At 34.8% G+C, this 14,095-nt stretch overlaps 2 protein-coding genes across 2 annotated transcripts; one reads left to right on the forward strand and one right to left on the reverse strand.

Moving 5' to 3' along the window:
• Positions 1–811: 811 nt before the first annotated feature.
• LOC137404861 (adhesive plaque matrix protein-like) lies at positions 812–2,769 on the forward strand. Its single transcript, XM_068091088.1, has 2 exons — positions 812–856; positions 955–2,769. Exons 1-2 carry the CDS (start codon positions 812–814, stop codon positions 2,767–2,769), a joined length of 1,860 nt encoding a protein of 619 aa, XP_067947189.1.
• A 7,865-nt stretch (positions 2,770–10,634) lies between these two features.
• LOC137404653 (uncharacterized) lies at positions 10,635–13,704 on the reverse strand. Its single transcript, XM_068090877.1, has 3 exons — positions 13,633–13,704; positions 13,411–13,456; positions 10,635–11,426 (listed from the first exon to the last, which is right to left on the reverse strand). The coding sequence occupies exons 1-3, from the start codon at positions 13,681–13,683 to the stop codon at positions 10,957–10,959; spliced, it is 567 nt and encodes a 188-aa protein (XP_067946978.1). The 5' UTR covers positions 13,684–13,704; the 3' UTR covers positions 10,635–10,956.
• Positions 13,705–14,095: the final 391 nt, after the last annotated feature.

The following is a 14,095-nucleotide window of genomic DNA, read 5'->3' on the forward strand; positions in this document are numbered from 1 at the left end:
TTGAGCGTTTTACCCACGATCAATTTTGCCGATTTTTCTTGAAGTTTATGCAAAGATTACCTCACTTTACCTCGCTTCCGAACGGCGTTCGCTAAGCGGATGTTTGGTATAAATCAAATTTCACCAAACCTTTAAAAAAGTCGTTGACAAAAATATTTTGCCGATGGTGGTAATAACGACACTTATGAATTACGAACAGTTGAGGTTTACCTCTATGGCTTGGAATAAAGTGATTTTCTAAAGCGATAACGACTGTTTCGGTAGCCGTTGGGCAAAAACAGTTCGAGTTAACAGTGTTGAGTTCGAGTTATCTATAGCAATTTATCATTACGTGGGAACGGACCAAAGAAACCGTTTGAATTAACCATGTGTTTGAGCTTTCCGTGGGCGAGTTATCCATGTTTGACTGTACTTGTATTATATTACATTCATACTAGATAGAGAGTATAGAGAATACTAATGTGGAGTTATTGTTGCCAGATGCAGTGAGGGAGCGTGAACACTAGAGAACCTTGTTTAAAGCTATCTGAGCATAAGACAGACCTGAGCGAATAGTTTGCATTACCTCAATCAGATTCACAATAGAGGATATATGTTCACTTTCTATGCAGCAAAGTATCTTAGTATTGTGTATGTAGTCAAACAATGGAGCCCATCATAGCAGAAACAATTCTTTCATAGCCAGAACAAGATGAGTTTTTGGCATCATTTTTCCTTATGGAAATGACACTGGCATGCATGATCAACCCGTGTAGGTACTCAAACCATAACAAACCAGTAGTCACTAAATAGATAGCCACAAAGCCTGGACATGGATAGCCTTTACTACTACTACTACTACGAAACAGTGGTCAATGTAAAAGCTTGAATCTAAAATTAGTTCCAAGCTAAACCGTGAGATTCTGATTGCTAACACATCCTTCAGATAATTCTACTTGATTTACTCTCTTAAAGTTTATCATACCTAATCCTTCATACCACCACTCCTTTACTATACCTAATCCTTCATACCACCACTCCTTTACCATACCTAATCCTTCATACCACCTCTCCTTTACCATACCTAATCATTCATACCGCCACTCCTTTACCATACCTAATCCTTCATACCGCCACTCCTTTACTATACCTAATCCTTCATATCACCACTCCTTTACCATACCTAATCCTTCATACCACCTCTCCTTTACCATAGCTAATCCTTCATACCACCACTCCTTTACCATACCTAATCCTTCATACCACCACTCCTTTACCATACCTAATCCTTCATACCACCACTCCTTTACCATACCTAATCCTTCATATCATCACTCCTTTACCATACCTAATCCTTCATACCACCACTCCTTTACCATACCTAATCCTTCATACCACCACTCCTTTACTATACCTAATCCTTCATACCACCACTCCATCCTACCTAATCCTTCATACCACCCCTCCTTTACCATACCTAATCCTTCATACCACCCCTCCTCTACCATACCTAATCCTTCATACCACCACTCCTTTACCATACCTAATCCATCATACCACCACTCCTTTACCATACCTAATCCTTCATACCACCACTCCTTTACCATACCTAATCCATCATACCACCACTCCTTTACCATACCTAATCCTTCATATCACCACCCCATCCTACCTAATCCTTCATACCATCCCTCCTTTACCATACCTAATCCTTCATACCACCCCTCCTTCACCATACCTAATCCTTCATATCACCCCTCCTTTACCATACCTAATCTTTCATACCACCACTCCTTTACCATACCTAATCCTTCATACCACCTCTCCTTTACAATACCTAATCCTTCATACCACCATTCATTTACCATACCTAATCCTTCATACCACCGCTCCTTTACCATACCTAATCCTTCATACCACCACTCCGTTACCATACCTAATCCTTCATACCACCACTCCTTTACCATACCTAATCCTTCATACCACTACTCCTTTACTATACCTAATCCTTCATACCACCACTCATTTACCATACCTAATCCTTCATACCACCGCTCCTTTACCATACCTAATCCTTCATACCACCACTCCGTTACCATACCTAATCCTTCATACCACCTCTCCTTTACCACACCTAATCCTTCATACCACCCCTCCTTTACCATACCTAATCCTTCATACCACCACTCCTTTACCATACCTAATCCTTCATACCACCACTCCTTTATTATACCTAATCCTTCATACCACCACTCCTTTACCATACCTAATCCTTCATACCACCACTCCTTTATCATACCTAATCATTCATACCACCACTCCTTTACCATACCTAATCCTTCATATCACCATTCATTTGTCATACCTAATCCTTCATACCACCACTCCTTTACCATACCTAATCCTTCATACCACCATTCATTTACCCAACCTAATCCTTCATACCACCACTCCTTTATCATACCTAATCATTCATACCACCACTCTTTTACCATACCTAATCCTTCATACCACCATTCATTTACCCTACCTAATCCTTCGTACCACCACTCCTTTATCATACCTAATCCTTCGTACCACCACTCCTTTACCATACCTAATCCTTCATACCACCATTCCTTTACCATACCTAATCCTTCATACCACCATTCATTTGTCATAGTTGCTTCTTCAACTTTGGAGATTGTTATCTTATGGCAGGCTTTGTTTAACTTTTTGCTATTTCATGAAAATATTTGGAGAGGCGGACATTCCTCAAAGTATTTTTTCCCATTCATTGTAAGATTGTAAGTTATGCTTTCTTTCAGCAGCTTACTCTCTAAGTCACCATCCTCCATAATACCATGGTAGGTTATAGGGATTACAGTATTTGCTATATTCTAATGGGTAGACAACTCTTAGCGACTGATTGCCCAAAGGTTTTTGCTAATAACCTTAACGGCGAGTCTTTAGGGAAGATATTTTATCTTTTTCAATGAATATACTGTAATATATTCAGATAATATATAAAATATCTGTAAACTAACATTTTCCTACCGTTCTACATAACTACCGTTCCCATAACGCAAAACCTCAAAAATGTAAGCGTTACTGAAACGGATTATTTATGTTGTAGGAGCATCTAGTGTATTTTGACGTTTTCATTTTATTCGTATTTAGGCGTATTTTCAACACTATACCTATAGAGTAGACGCTCTTATATGGTATACCTCCTATACAGTAGACACTCCTATATGTTATACCTCCTATACAGTAGACACTCCTATATGATATACCTCCTATACAGTGTAGACACTCCTATATGATATACCTCCTATACAGTGTAGACACCCCTATATGGTATACCTCCTACACAGTAGACGCTCCTATATGGTATACCTCCTATACAGTAGACACTCTCATATGATATGCCTCCTATACAGTGTAGACACTCCTATATGATATACCTCCTATACATTAGACACTCTTATATGGTATACCTCCTATACAGTAGACACCCTTATACGATATACTTCCTCTCAAGTGTCTACTGTATAAGAAGTATACCATATAGAAATGTCTACTGTATAGGAGTTGTACCATATAGGAGTGTCTACTGTATAGGAGGTATACCATATAGGAGTGTCTACTGTATAATTGACCACTGGATACAGATATACGATGAGCGGGCAGTATCGTTACTTTTATAGTAAAAATATTTTTTGTTTTGCTTTATTGTAGATTTATAAAATATTTATCATTAGTTTTACTTAGCAGAATAGACTTGGCTGTTTAGAAAACTTAGCAAACCGTTGTGACTGAATGTTGAAGATGTGTGCTCTCCTTCAACTTATGGTAAAATTACCAGCAATCATGGTCTATAAAACCAGTGAAGTTTATCAGAAATCAGGGGGAAAGTTGTCGATGAAAACCAATAATACTACAGATGCAGCACAACCAATAAATTAAAAAGTTACGCCTAGGTTTATTTTCTGTATTGCAAAAGAAGTGAGTTTACAAAGATCTCGTAATGGAGGCAATTTACATGTATTTTAATGTTCGTATAATGTAAAATCTTCATAACGTGTACGTTCTTGGAACTAATTATTTACGTTGTAGGAGCGCCCAATTTATTTTGCCTCATCACTTGCAAACTGTTAACCGCATCGACTCTTACTGCGGATGCTTTTGAATTCCCATATATATCGTAGAATTATCATAGAATATATGATAATTCTTAAGATAACATTATAGGCCTAATTAGAGAAATATCATAAAATTATTTACCCTTAATTGTGCGTCAATAACCATTTGTTTAGCTCATCCCGTATCCAGAATTTTAAGCTACTCTCTGTATGCCACTTTTACCGAAGTGCTATCGACACAGTAATTATTCTATCAACTATCTGCAAACGAATCCAATAAAACCTTTTGAAAAACAGCACAATTTTGTTATATAGCAAGTGTTAGATTGTCATAGCCTTAGAACCTACAAATTGTTCTAGCTTACGTCATGAGCCGCCGCTCATGGACAAAATCTTCCACAAGTTATACCCACACAAGACCACTCACAGGCCAAGGCACTTCTAGTTTTCAGTACTATCATAGTTGTTTAGACATACTGTATTAATCGTAGTTTAACACTGTAGTCATATTATAATTTTCTGACTTTACATACATGACCATCAGGAGTGAGCTAAATTTCATATTTAAATAATAACAGCCTATTTCTAGTCACAAAAATATTTTTAGTCATACCAAGGCAGCATGCTGAAGTGAGGCAACTTTGCCATTATTGTTATAAGTTTAAAAGTCTGTGAATGTCCGAAATTGCAAGATGAAGTTTTCTTTTGTTCAAATATGGTGGAATTCATTAGACTACAAAGCCTGCGTAGCCATGGTGTCATTCTTCGCTCACGACTGCTAGTTGCTATTTTTAGCATCAGCTGAGACTGTTAACACGTGATCAGCTTCACTCCTGATTGCCTGGGAAGCCCTAAGCTCATTTCACATGCAGCTAGCTTCTGTGCAAGTAGTATTCATCTGCGGCCTAGTTAACTCTTTCCCTATTCTTTATAGTAGAGAACTACACAACAAAACATCATCTTTTCATCATAAACTGATTTGATGAATAGTAATAACAGCCTCGTAAGTAACTCTACTTAGTATAACCTGGTGACTCATCTGGAGGTTTTATTTGTCTGTCACTTTAAAACTTCTTTGTTGCTGGATAATAGTAAGTTTCAAAGGTGAGCTCATCCCCAAGGGCTAATATTTTAATTCTGCCTACCTAATGCTTCATGTAATTAAAATTGGAATCCATTTTCCGTACTTTTAGTACAGTGAAAAATAGAAGTTTTAGGGTGTGTCATATTTATATCATTTGAATATTCTTTACAAAAAGAATTAAGAACCAAGTAGCAATAACTTTACTGACTTGTGAACTATTTCAATAATGATAGACTATGAGTAGTAATGGTATACGGTGGCTCATGATAGACTTAACTTCATCAACAATATGTGTCCACTGTTATGTCTTTGACTGTCATTTTTATCTGACTTTTTTATTTCACCATGAACATGGAAATATGAAAACCTCAGTTGTAGTCATACAAGTTCTCAGTTAGCCTAGCTAATGTAGATTATGTAGTGAATTTTACAATAATTTGTCCGTGACTGGTAAGACTGCTTGTACGCAAACATGTGGGTGGATTACAATAGATTTCACAAGGGAATTATTACAGATTGGAACAGTGTTGTCTGTCCTGTAATAATTTGTGAGTCATAATTCTATTAAACCTGACAGGTTACTAACAGATAACTTCAGATAACTAACAGATAACTAGGTGAATGTCCGGGGTTGCCTGGGTAATCAAAAGTCTGCGCAGAAAATTGATTTTTATTTAACACATAACAACAGTTACCATTCTAACTTCCAAACTCCATAACATGGGAAAAGTGTTTTGTGCAGTTTAAATAAATTAAGAGAAAAATAAAACAGCTGTAACCGTTTTTAAACTTTTTCAAGCAACTGTAGCTTTTGAATTTCATATATAATGAAACAAGTTTTTTGTTGAAACATATTAGGAGAAAAAATACAACGTCTGGAAAGATGTTTAAATGTAAATGTGAATCAGCAAGTAGTGATTAAATATAGCCTGTATTGCTACGAATACAATGGAAAATGATTTGGCAATGATACAATGAATGCGAACTGGAAAAAACAAAATGAAAATCATGGATAGCCTATGTTGAATTAATCATCACAATTACTGCAGAGAAGTGTGTGTATAAAAAAGTTATTGTTGCAGCAGAAGCTATCCATTAAAACTTTGAATATGATGGTACTGATACCTCTCGATACTGATACAAGCCTAACAATGAGATATCGGACTGTCCTTGTCTGGTACTTTGTCTGACCGAAGGGAGAGAGAGAATGTAGAGGTTCTACCTACTTGAGATAATAAGTCCTCGTGAAAAGTATTTAGCCTTAACAGATTTACCAATCGAACCTTAGGAAAAAACTAGAAATAGGAGTGTAACGGCACAATTAAAATGACACATTTGACAATTACAAGTTAAAAATAAGGTAATGGTAGCAAAAAATTAGCTTTTAAAAAATTTCAAAATATAATAAATGCGAAAGGTAATATTATTTAACAGTAAAAAGTTCATTTTTAGCATGTGCAATCGCAAAAAGGTTAGAGAGAGTACATATATGGTAAGAGTGAGGGAATGATACGAACAACTTAGTCGTTTGGTTTGGCAGGCGTGTCTAGAAACTTGCTGTTGCAATCATCACGAGTTCTAAACCGATACGAAGCGCATCTTTTATTCCTAGACTTGAATCGCTGTTGCTGGACAGACATCGAACAAGGGGCGACAGACAATGATAAACTTTGAGATTTTTATATATAGATGTACAGATCTCTCAACATTAAGTGATTTTCAATTAAACTTCTACAGAGGGTATCAGACACATCTATCGAAAACAATTCCAAACAATAAAGTGAAATAAAGTAGAAATCTGTGCTGTCAGCAGCTATTATATTAAAAATAAAGTCAGAGTTCTCATATTAATATGATTGTATGTTTATTTTTAGGCATGTTGAACATATTGAAACTCTATAAGCCAGAAGAGTTTCCCTTACTTTTATAAGGTGAGTTTGACAGATGTAGTGCATTACTTTGCAATTGGTTGTAGGTTTTTCCCATAATATATATTATAATGATTAACCCTCTAGCGCATGTAATGTTATGTTTAAAATAGCCAGGATGCTGAATATTTTGGACAAGTGTCAAATTAACAATACATAGCGCTGACACTGTCAATTACAATATATGACTATTATTAGGTAGTCTGAGAGCCTTTTATGATCAACAAACAACTATCAACTGAATGTGCTACTCACCTAAAGTTATAAAGCTTCCTTCTGGTAAATTCTAGAACCATCTTAAGTAGTCCATGGATCATGTTGACCTGTTATTAAATGGTGAAAAGTATATCTACCATAATAATTATTCAAAATACCGAGTCCAAATTAGGAGTTGTCTTCTATCTCAGACTCAACTACGTGAGAGCATATGTATTTGCAGCAAGCTGAAGGTTATATTATTGATTTCTGGAAATCTACATTTGCTTGCAGCACTAACTCTGAAGCAGTGATTTTCACTGTTTCCAGTGTCATACGTAACTTAATGATGGCGTCATACGTAGCTTTTGATGTGTTAAATCTGGCTCTAATTGTACTAATATGTTATATTTAGTTGCAGTCATTCAGGAGTGATGCTGAGACGAGCTTGGAAAAAGATTAGAGGCAAATCCAGTAAAAAGGTTTCTGGTAAGATAAAGTGTTGTTATATGAGAGAGTATGGTCAGCACTGAGACTGAATATGCTAACTTGTAATGACAACTCACATGTTTGTCATTTTTACACTAAAATCATCTGCTGTTCCAAAGAAATATTTTAACTTGCCTGAAGACTGACCCATTTTTGTACTAAGTGTTCAGAGCCTGTGTTGTTTCTGTTTCTGAAACAGCATGCACTAGGGTTTTGCTGTACCCCTCTCTAGATTTTATAGAACTTTGAAACAGTATTGGAAATAAACTAGGCTATTCATAGTCTCTTGAGAAAGCAATTAAAAATTTTGTGCCACCGCATAAAGCAGAATAGATCCAATTGAAGTTTCTAGATACTTTGTTTTTTACTGTTGACCTCATCTGCGATTTAAAAATTGGGGTCAAATGTACGCTCTTCGTTGAGCGAGTTGAACATTTTCAACTTCGCGGACAGCTTGCGCTAATAAAATTAAAAGATAAATAGATTGACTGAAAATAAAAAACACCTTTTCATAGTTTGCGTTGGCAAATAATTACTAATGTTTTTGTTCTAGAAAGAGAACTTTATTTTAAAATTTTTAATGTGAACTCTCAGTTTAAAGGCTTTGACTGTAGTCATTCATCTTGCTTCTTTATAAACTAGGGTCAGATCTAAAAAAGATAACGATTTGTGAGTTTCTAGCTGCAATTCCTAACTCGGTTGCGGAATGTACACAGAAATAAATTTTGGCGCCTACAATATAACTGCACGTTGACAAGGTCGTTTCTACGGAACTGCAAAACTGCTAATGCTAGTTGTACTGCGTAGTTGTAGTAGGCCGTTGTTGTAAATGGTTTTTAGTATATTCTTGAATAGAGCTTGTACATTGATAATATTATTACAAACTATTACGTATGTACTACATTGCAAAGCAGTTATTTTATATGACTACAGCAGGTTTTGGCTTGCCCACAAAACAGTTATACTTTTTCTTCTAATTACAATACAGATTAGCACCTGACTTTTCAGCAATTATAAGCCTAGCTACAAAACAGTTATATTTCTATTAAATACATATTGGAACCTGACTTTTCAGCAAATATTAGCCTAGCTACAAAACAGTTATTTTTCTATTAAATACATGCTAGAACCTGACTTTTCAGCAATTATTAGCCCAGCTACAAAACAGTTATATTTCTATTAAATACATGTTAAAACCTGACTTTTCAGCAATTATTAGCCCAGCTACAAAACAGTTATATTTCTATTAAATACATATTGGAACCTGACTTTTCAGCAAATTTTAGCCTAACTACAAAACAGTTATATTTCTATTAAATACATGTTAAAACCTGACTTTTCAGCAATATTAGCCCAGCTACAAAACAGTTATATTTCTATTAAATACATATTGGAACCTGACTTTTCAGCAAATATTAGTCCAGCTACAAAACAGTTATATTTCTATTAAATACATGTTAGAACCTGACTTTTCAGCAAATATTAGCCTAGCTACAAAACAGTTATATTTCTATTAAATACATATTGGAACCTGACTTTTCAGCAAATATTAGTCCAGCTACAAAACAGTTATATTTCTATTAAATACATGTTAGAACCTGACTTTTCAGCAAATATTAGCCTAGCTACAAAACAGTTATATTTCTATTAAATACATATTGGAACCTGACTTTTCAGCAAATTTTAGCCTAACTACAAAACAGTTATATTTCTATTAAATACATGTTAAAACCTGACTTTTCAGCAATATTAGCCCAGCTACAAAACAGTTATATTTCTATTAAATACATATTGGAACCTGACTTTTCAGCAAATTTTAGCCTAACTACAAAACAGTTATATTTCTATTAAATACATGTTAAAACCTGACTTTTCAGCAATATTAGCCCAGCTACAAAACAGTTATATTTCTATTAAATACATATTGGAACCTGACTTTTCAGCAAATTTTAGCCTAACTACAAAACAGTTATATTTCTATTAAATACATGTTAAAACCTGACTTTTCAGCAATATTAGCCTAGCTACAAAACAGTTATATTTCTATTAAATACATATTGGAACCTGACTTTTCAGCAAATTTTAGCCTAACTACAAAACAGTTATATTTCTATTAAATACATATTGGAACCTGACTTTTCAGCAATATTAGCCCAGCTACAAAACAGTTATATTTCTATTAAATACATGTTAGAACCTGACTTTTCAGCAAATTTTAGCCTAACTACAAAACAGTTATATTTCTATTAAATACATGTTAAAACCTGACTTTTCAGCAATATTAGCCCAGCTACAAAACAGTTATATTTTTATTAAATACATATTGGAACCTGACTTTTCAGCAAATATTAGTCCAGCTACAAAACAGTTATATTTCTATTAAATACATGTTAGAACCTGACTTTTCAGCAAATATTAGCCTAGCTACAAAACAGTTATATTTCTATTAAATACATATTGGAACCTGACTTTTCAGCAAATTTTAGCCTAACTACAAAACAGTTATATTTCTATTAAATACATGTTAAAACCTGACTTTTCAGCAATATTAGCCCAGCTACAAAACAGTTATATTTCTATTAAATACATATTGGAACCTGACTTTTCAGCAAATTTTAGCCTAGCTATAAAACAGTTATCTTATTTCAACTTCGTGGACTTGAACAGCAAGTATTAGCCTGGCTACATAAAAGTTTTATGACTTCATACAAACTCAAGCTTAGAGTTATGAGAAGGCATTATCATTGTATGTTGTATGTAAAAGTTATATATTATTTAGGTTTACATAGCATCTCTCAACGAAATCTAATATGTACCAAATAGAAAAACCGTTGAAAAAGTTGAATGCACCAAGTTGCAAAATTGTATAAAGAAAAAGTACACACTGAGTACAGCTGAGTACACACTGCCTTGATGCATATTCCACTAATGCAAACAAACTGAGTAGAAATACAGGATGGCTAAACTATATAAATGTATGCAACATAAAAGTTAATAAAACAGTAGTTACTACTGAATCAGGGCATCAAATAACAGGTAATACACGATAATAGTCCGGTGTGAACAAACAATAAAATTTTGTTTTAAAACATATTGAAGATATGCCAGTTATCCGCATACATGTGTACATTGGAAAGCATACCAAGAAAATGTATGTTTAGCTATGCGCAATGGATTTTTCCATACCATAATATGCTGGAGATGGCCTACTATTGTCATCTTCTGGAGTCAACTTCTTACACCATGACTCGTAAGCTTCTAGTACAGCTGGACTCAGTCTAATAAGTTGCCGACTAACGACCTGATAGTCAGAGCTACTCTCTTTAAGATAATATAAAATGGTCTCATTTACCACCTGAATATCATCATACATTCCAGATATATGCTCCTGTCGACAATGTTCGTAATCTTCGGCTGGAACTACATTAAATACACCATAACTAGTATGGTGTGTTTTATAGCGCTTCAGGTACTTGATTTTATAATACATAAGCTGAGCATCTAGTGAGACAGCAGGAAATTCCACAGGGTTTTCTGTAAGCTCCTTGCCATTCCAGTTGGTAGCTTCATGATCTTCTGTTGTCGTGAAACACTTCACCGCTCCTTCTCTGGGGGATTCTTCCTTGGCTATTACACAAATAAATAAATAGAAAACGTTACAGACTACTTCACAAAGTTTTGATCTAGTTAACCCTTTGCTTACAAAATCCGTAAAAACCCGGAATACGAGCATTGTCTCAGCGAACGGATCCCGAAAAAATTCGGCCTGCGATGGACCTTTTTAAAAATATATTATTTATTAAAAAAACAGCATTAAAATGAGTAATTTGATCAATTTCCATTGGCTTTGTAATACTGTTTTGAGGTTATAAATAATCCCTAATACGCATGTGCAAGCAATACACTTTGCAAAGATGTGATCTTTTATGGAAATCTATTCATCATGAACGCACGCGGTTGTTCAAGCTCTGCTAAAAAAGTTTGTTTAGAGGAAGACATCGACTGGTTTGGAAGTGAAGAAAAGGATATCAGGTCGGAAGATTGTGGGGTAGACGATGAAAGTGAAAAATAAGATCAACAGGGTGAATTGGATTGCGAAAGTGAGAGTGAAACGGCCGGCAATGAAACCAGGAGTATTTACGGATTTCAAAGAGGAGCTGACTTACAACAACAAAAAATTACATTTTGCTGACAGCTTGGCAGGAGTAAGTTCGAATTTTTAAACAGATAAGTATTTTTAATATTAAAGCTTTTTATAACATCGGCCATTATAAATGTTATATTTAACGAAACGAATAAATATGGCCTCCAAAAACATCGCGATGCTTCGGAGCCTGTGGATGGTAAAGATATTTGGCGAGTTATTTATTTAGTTTTGCATATAAGTATTTTCAAAAAGCCTACCCTGTTGTCTTACTGGTCCACAATCCTTTATTATCTACACTGATTTTTAATAAAATTAAAAATAGAAAGAAAAATAGAAGCAAGTTTACTTTCTACTGTGCATTTTGCTGACAATTTTGAACAGCCTGCTAGCAATAGATTTTTCAAGTTAGATGTTTTTGTCATGATATGCGGCCAATTATATTCTGTTTTACTGCCTGGTAAATTCATATCTATAGATGAAAGCTTGCTGGCTTGGAAAGGACGACTTGGACAACCAGTTTCTTTACAAACTCTTGCAAACATATGACACCGTGCAGATGCTTATCATAAACCATTTTCACAGAGTTATTGCTTCCAAAAATGTATTTGTTATCGATGTTTTATGATAGAAAGGTGGCACCATTGACACATCACAATGTTGATAGAAATATTCACAGACGAATAACTTTGCAGGGACGATTTACAGGGAATAAATAGCTGCCTGTTGAGAAATTTCTAAGCTTTCAAATGCATATTCATTTATAGCTCTATTCCAATTTGCATGTAAGTTATAGCGAAGTTTAGGTGACATTGTCAGGCCTCCATTTTTCGCTGGTCTTTTGGGTCATGCACTGAGAATTTCGAGTGGCGCTCCCGCAATGCATCGGAGCTCATATTTCCACTTTCTATGCTCTCTGACGACCAATTTTTTTTGCAAATTGTTGAGAACCTATGAATCCGTGCAAGCATTATTTATACAACATTGTCAATTACCTTTATCAATTAGGAAAATACAATTGAAAATGGTGTATAAAAAATTAATAGCTTCAACAAATTGAGACTTGCTGGAAAGCATTTGCAAGCTATCTGCATAGAAAAAATATCAGCTTGTAGAGAAATTTCTCAGCTTTCCTATGCATATTAATTTATGTAACTATCAGAATTGTGATGTAAGTTACTGCAGTTTTTATGCAGTCATGTCGAAGGCTCAAATCGCCCTAGTAATTGCCTCCGTACGCTGGTATTTTCCCGGCTGTAAGCGCGTCGTAGCCAAAGGGTTAAGAACATGCATTAGATATATATAAAGCAGGTAATGTCTGTAGATGCCAACACTATACTATTTAAAGATATCAGAATAGTATTCTCATGCTCTAGATTGGTGAACACAGTAAAATAGGTTTTATGTATTAACATGATACAAATACACAACTTGTTAGCCTGTATGTGGCTTACATCTTCAACCTACCTGCTTCAATAGAGAGCTTGTTATCCGCCAATGCTCGACCATCTTCCTAACATAAATAAAGACAACTGGTTAAAAACGAAATTCAATGCAAAAATGTTAAAAAGTTGTTAGTTCAGGTTGAAAAAATTAAACCAAATAAGTGAGGAAGTATCTTAACATCTATTTACATACAAGATATACAGATGTGCTAAATCTGCTGGGAATAGTTATTGTTTCACATACCTTTATACTTGCCAATAATTCTTTACAGTATGTGGAAGGATTTAAAGACATATCACCATCTTTTCTATTTTCTAGCTCAAACGATTCAACATATCGTTGTGCATGCTGAAAATATTAATAACATTGTAAAAATGGAGATTCTTAGAATTATTCTTTAATAAGTTAACAACAACAAAAATGTGCCTAATATCTAGAAAGTTCAAGATTATTGCATAACCCCCTACAAGGAATCACACTAATTTTGCTGAAAAAACATTGTGGTTAACAGTGAAAATTGACAGAATAGGACTAGGTTCCTTAGTAATAGTTAATGTGTAGATAAATAATTCAACTAGACGTTTCCTACTGATAATTGTTGAAGTCTTAAGATCTCTTCGAATGAGAGCGTCACTCACCTTGATAACATACAGTCCAAAGCTTACACAATCTTTCTGTGGCATAGCCGCCATCTCACTATCTGTCA

This window comes from Watersipora subatra, chromosome 9, assembly GCF_963576615.1.
Source record: "Watersipora subatra chromosome 9, tzWatSuba1.1, whole genome shotgun sequence".
Taxonomy (NCBI): Eukaryota; Metazoa; Bryozoa; class Gymnolaemata; order Cheilostomatida; family Watersiporidae; genus Watersipora; species Watersipora subatra.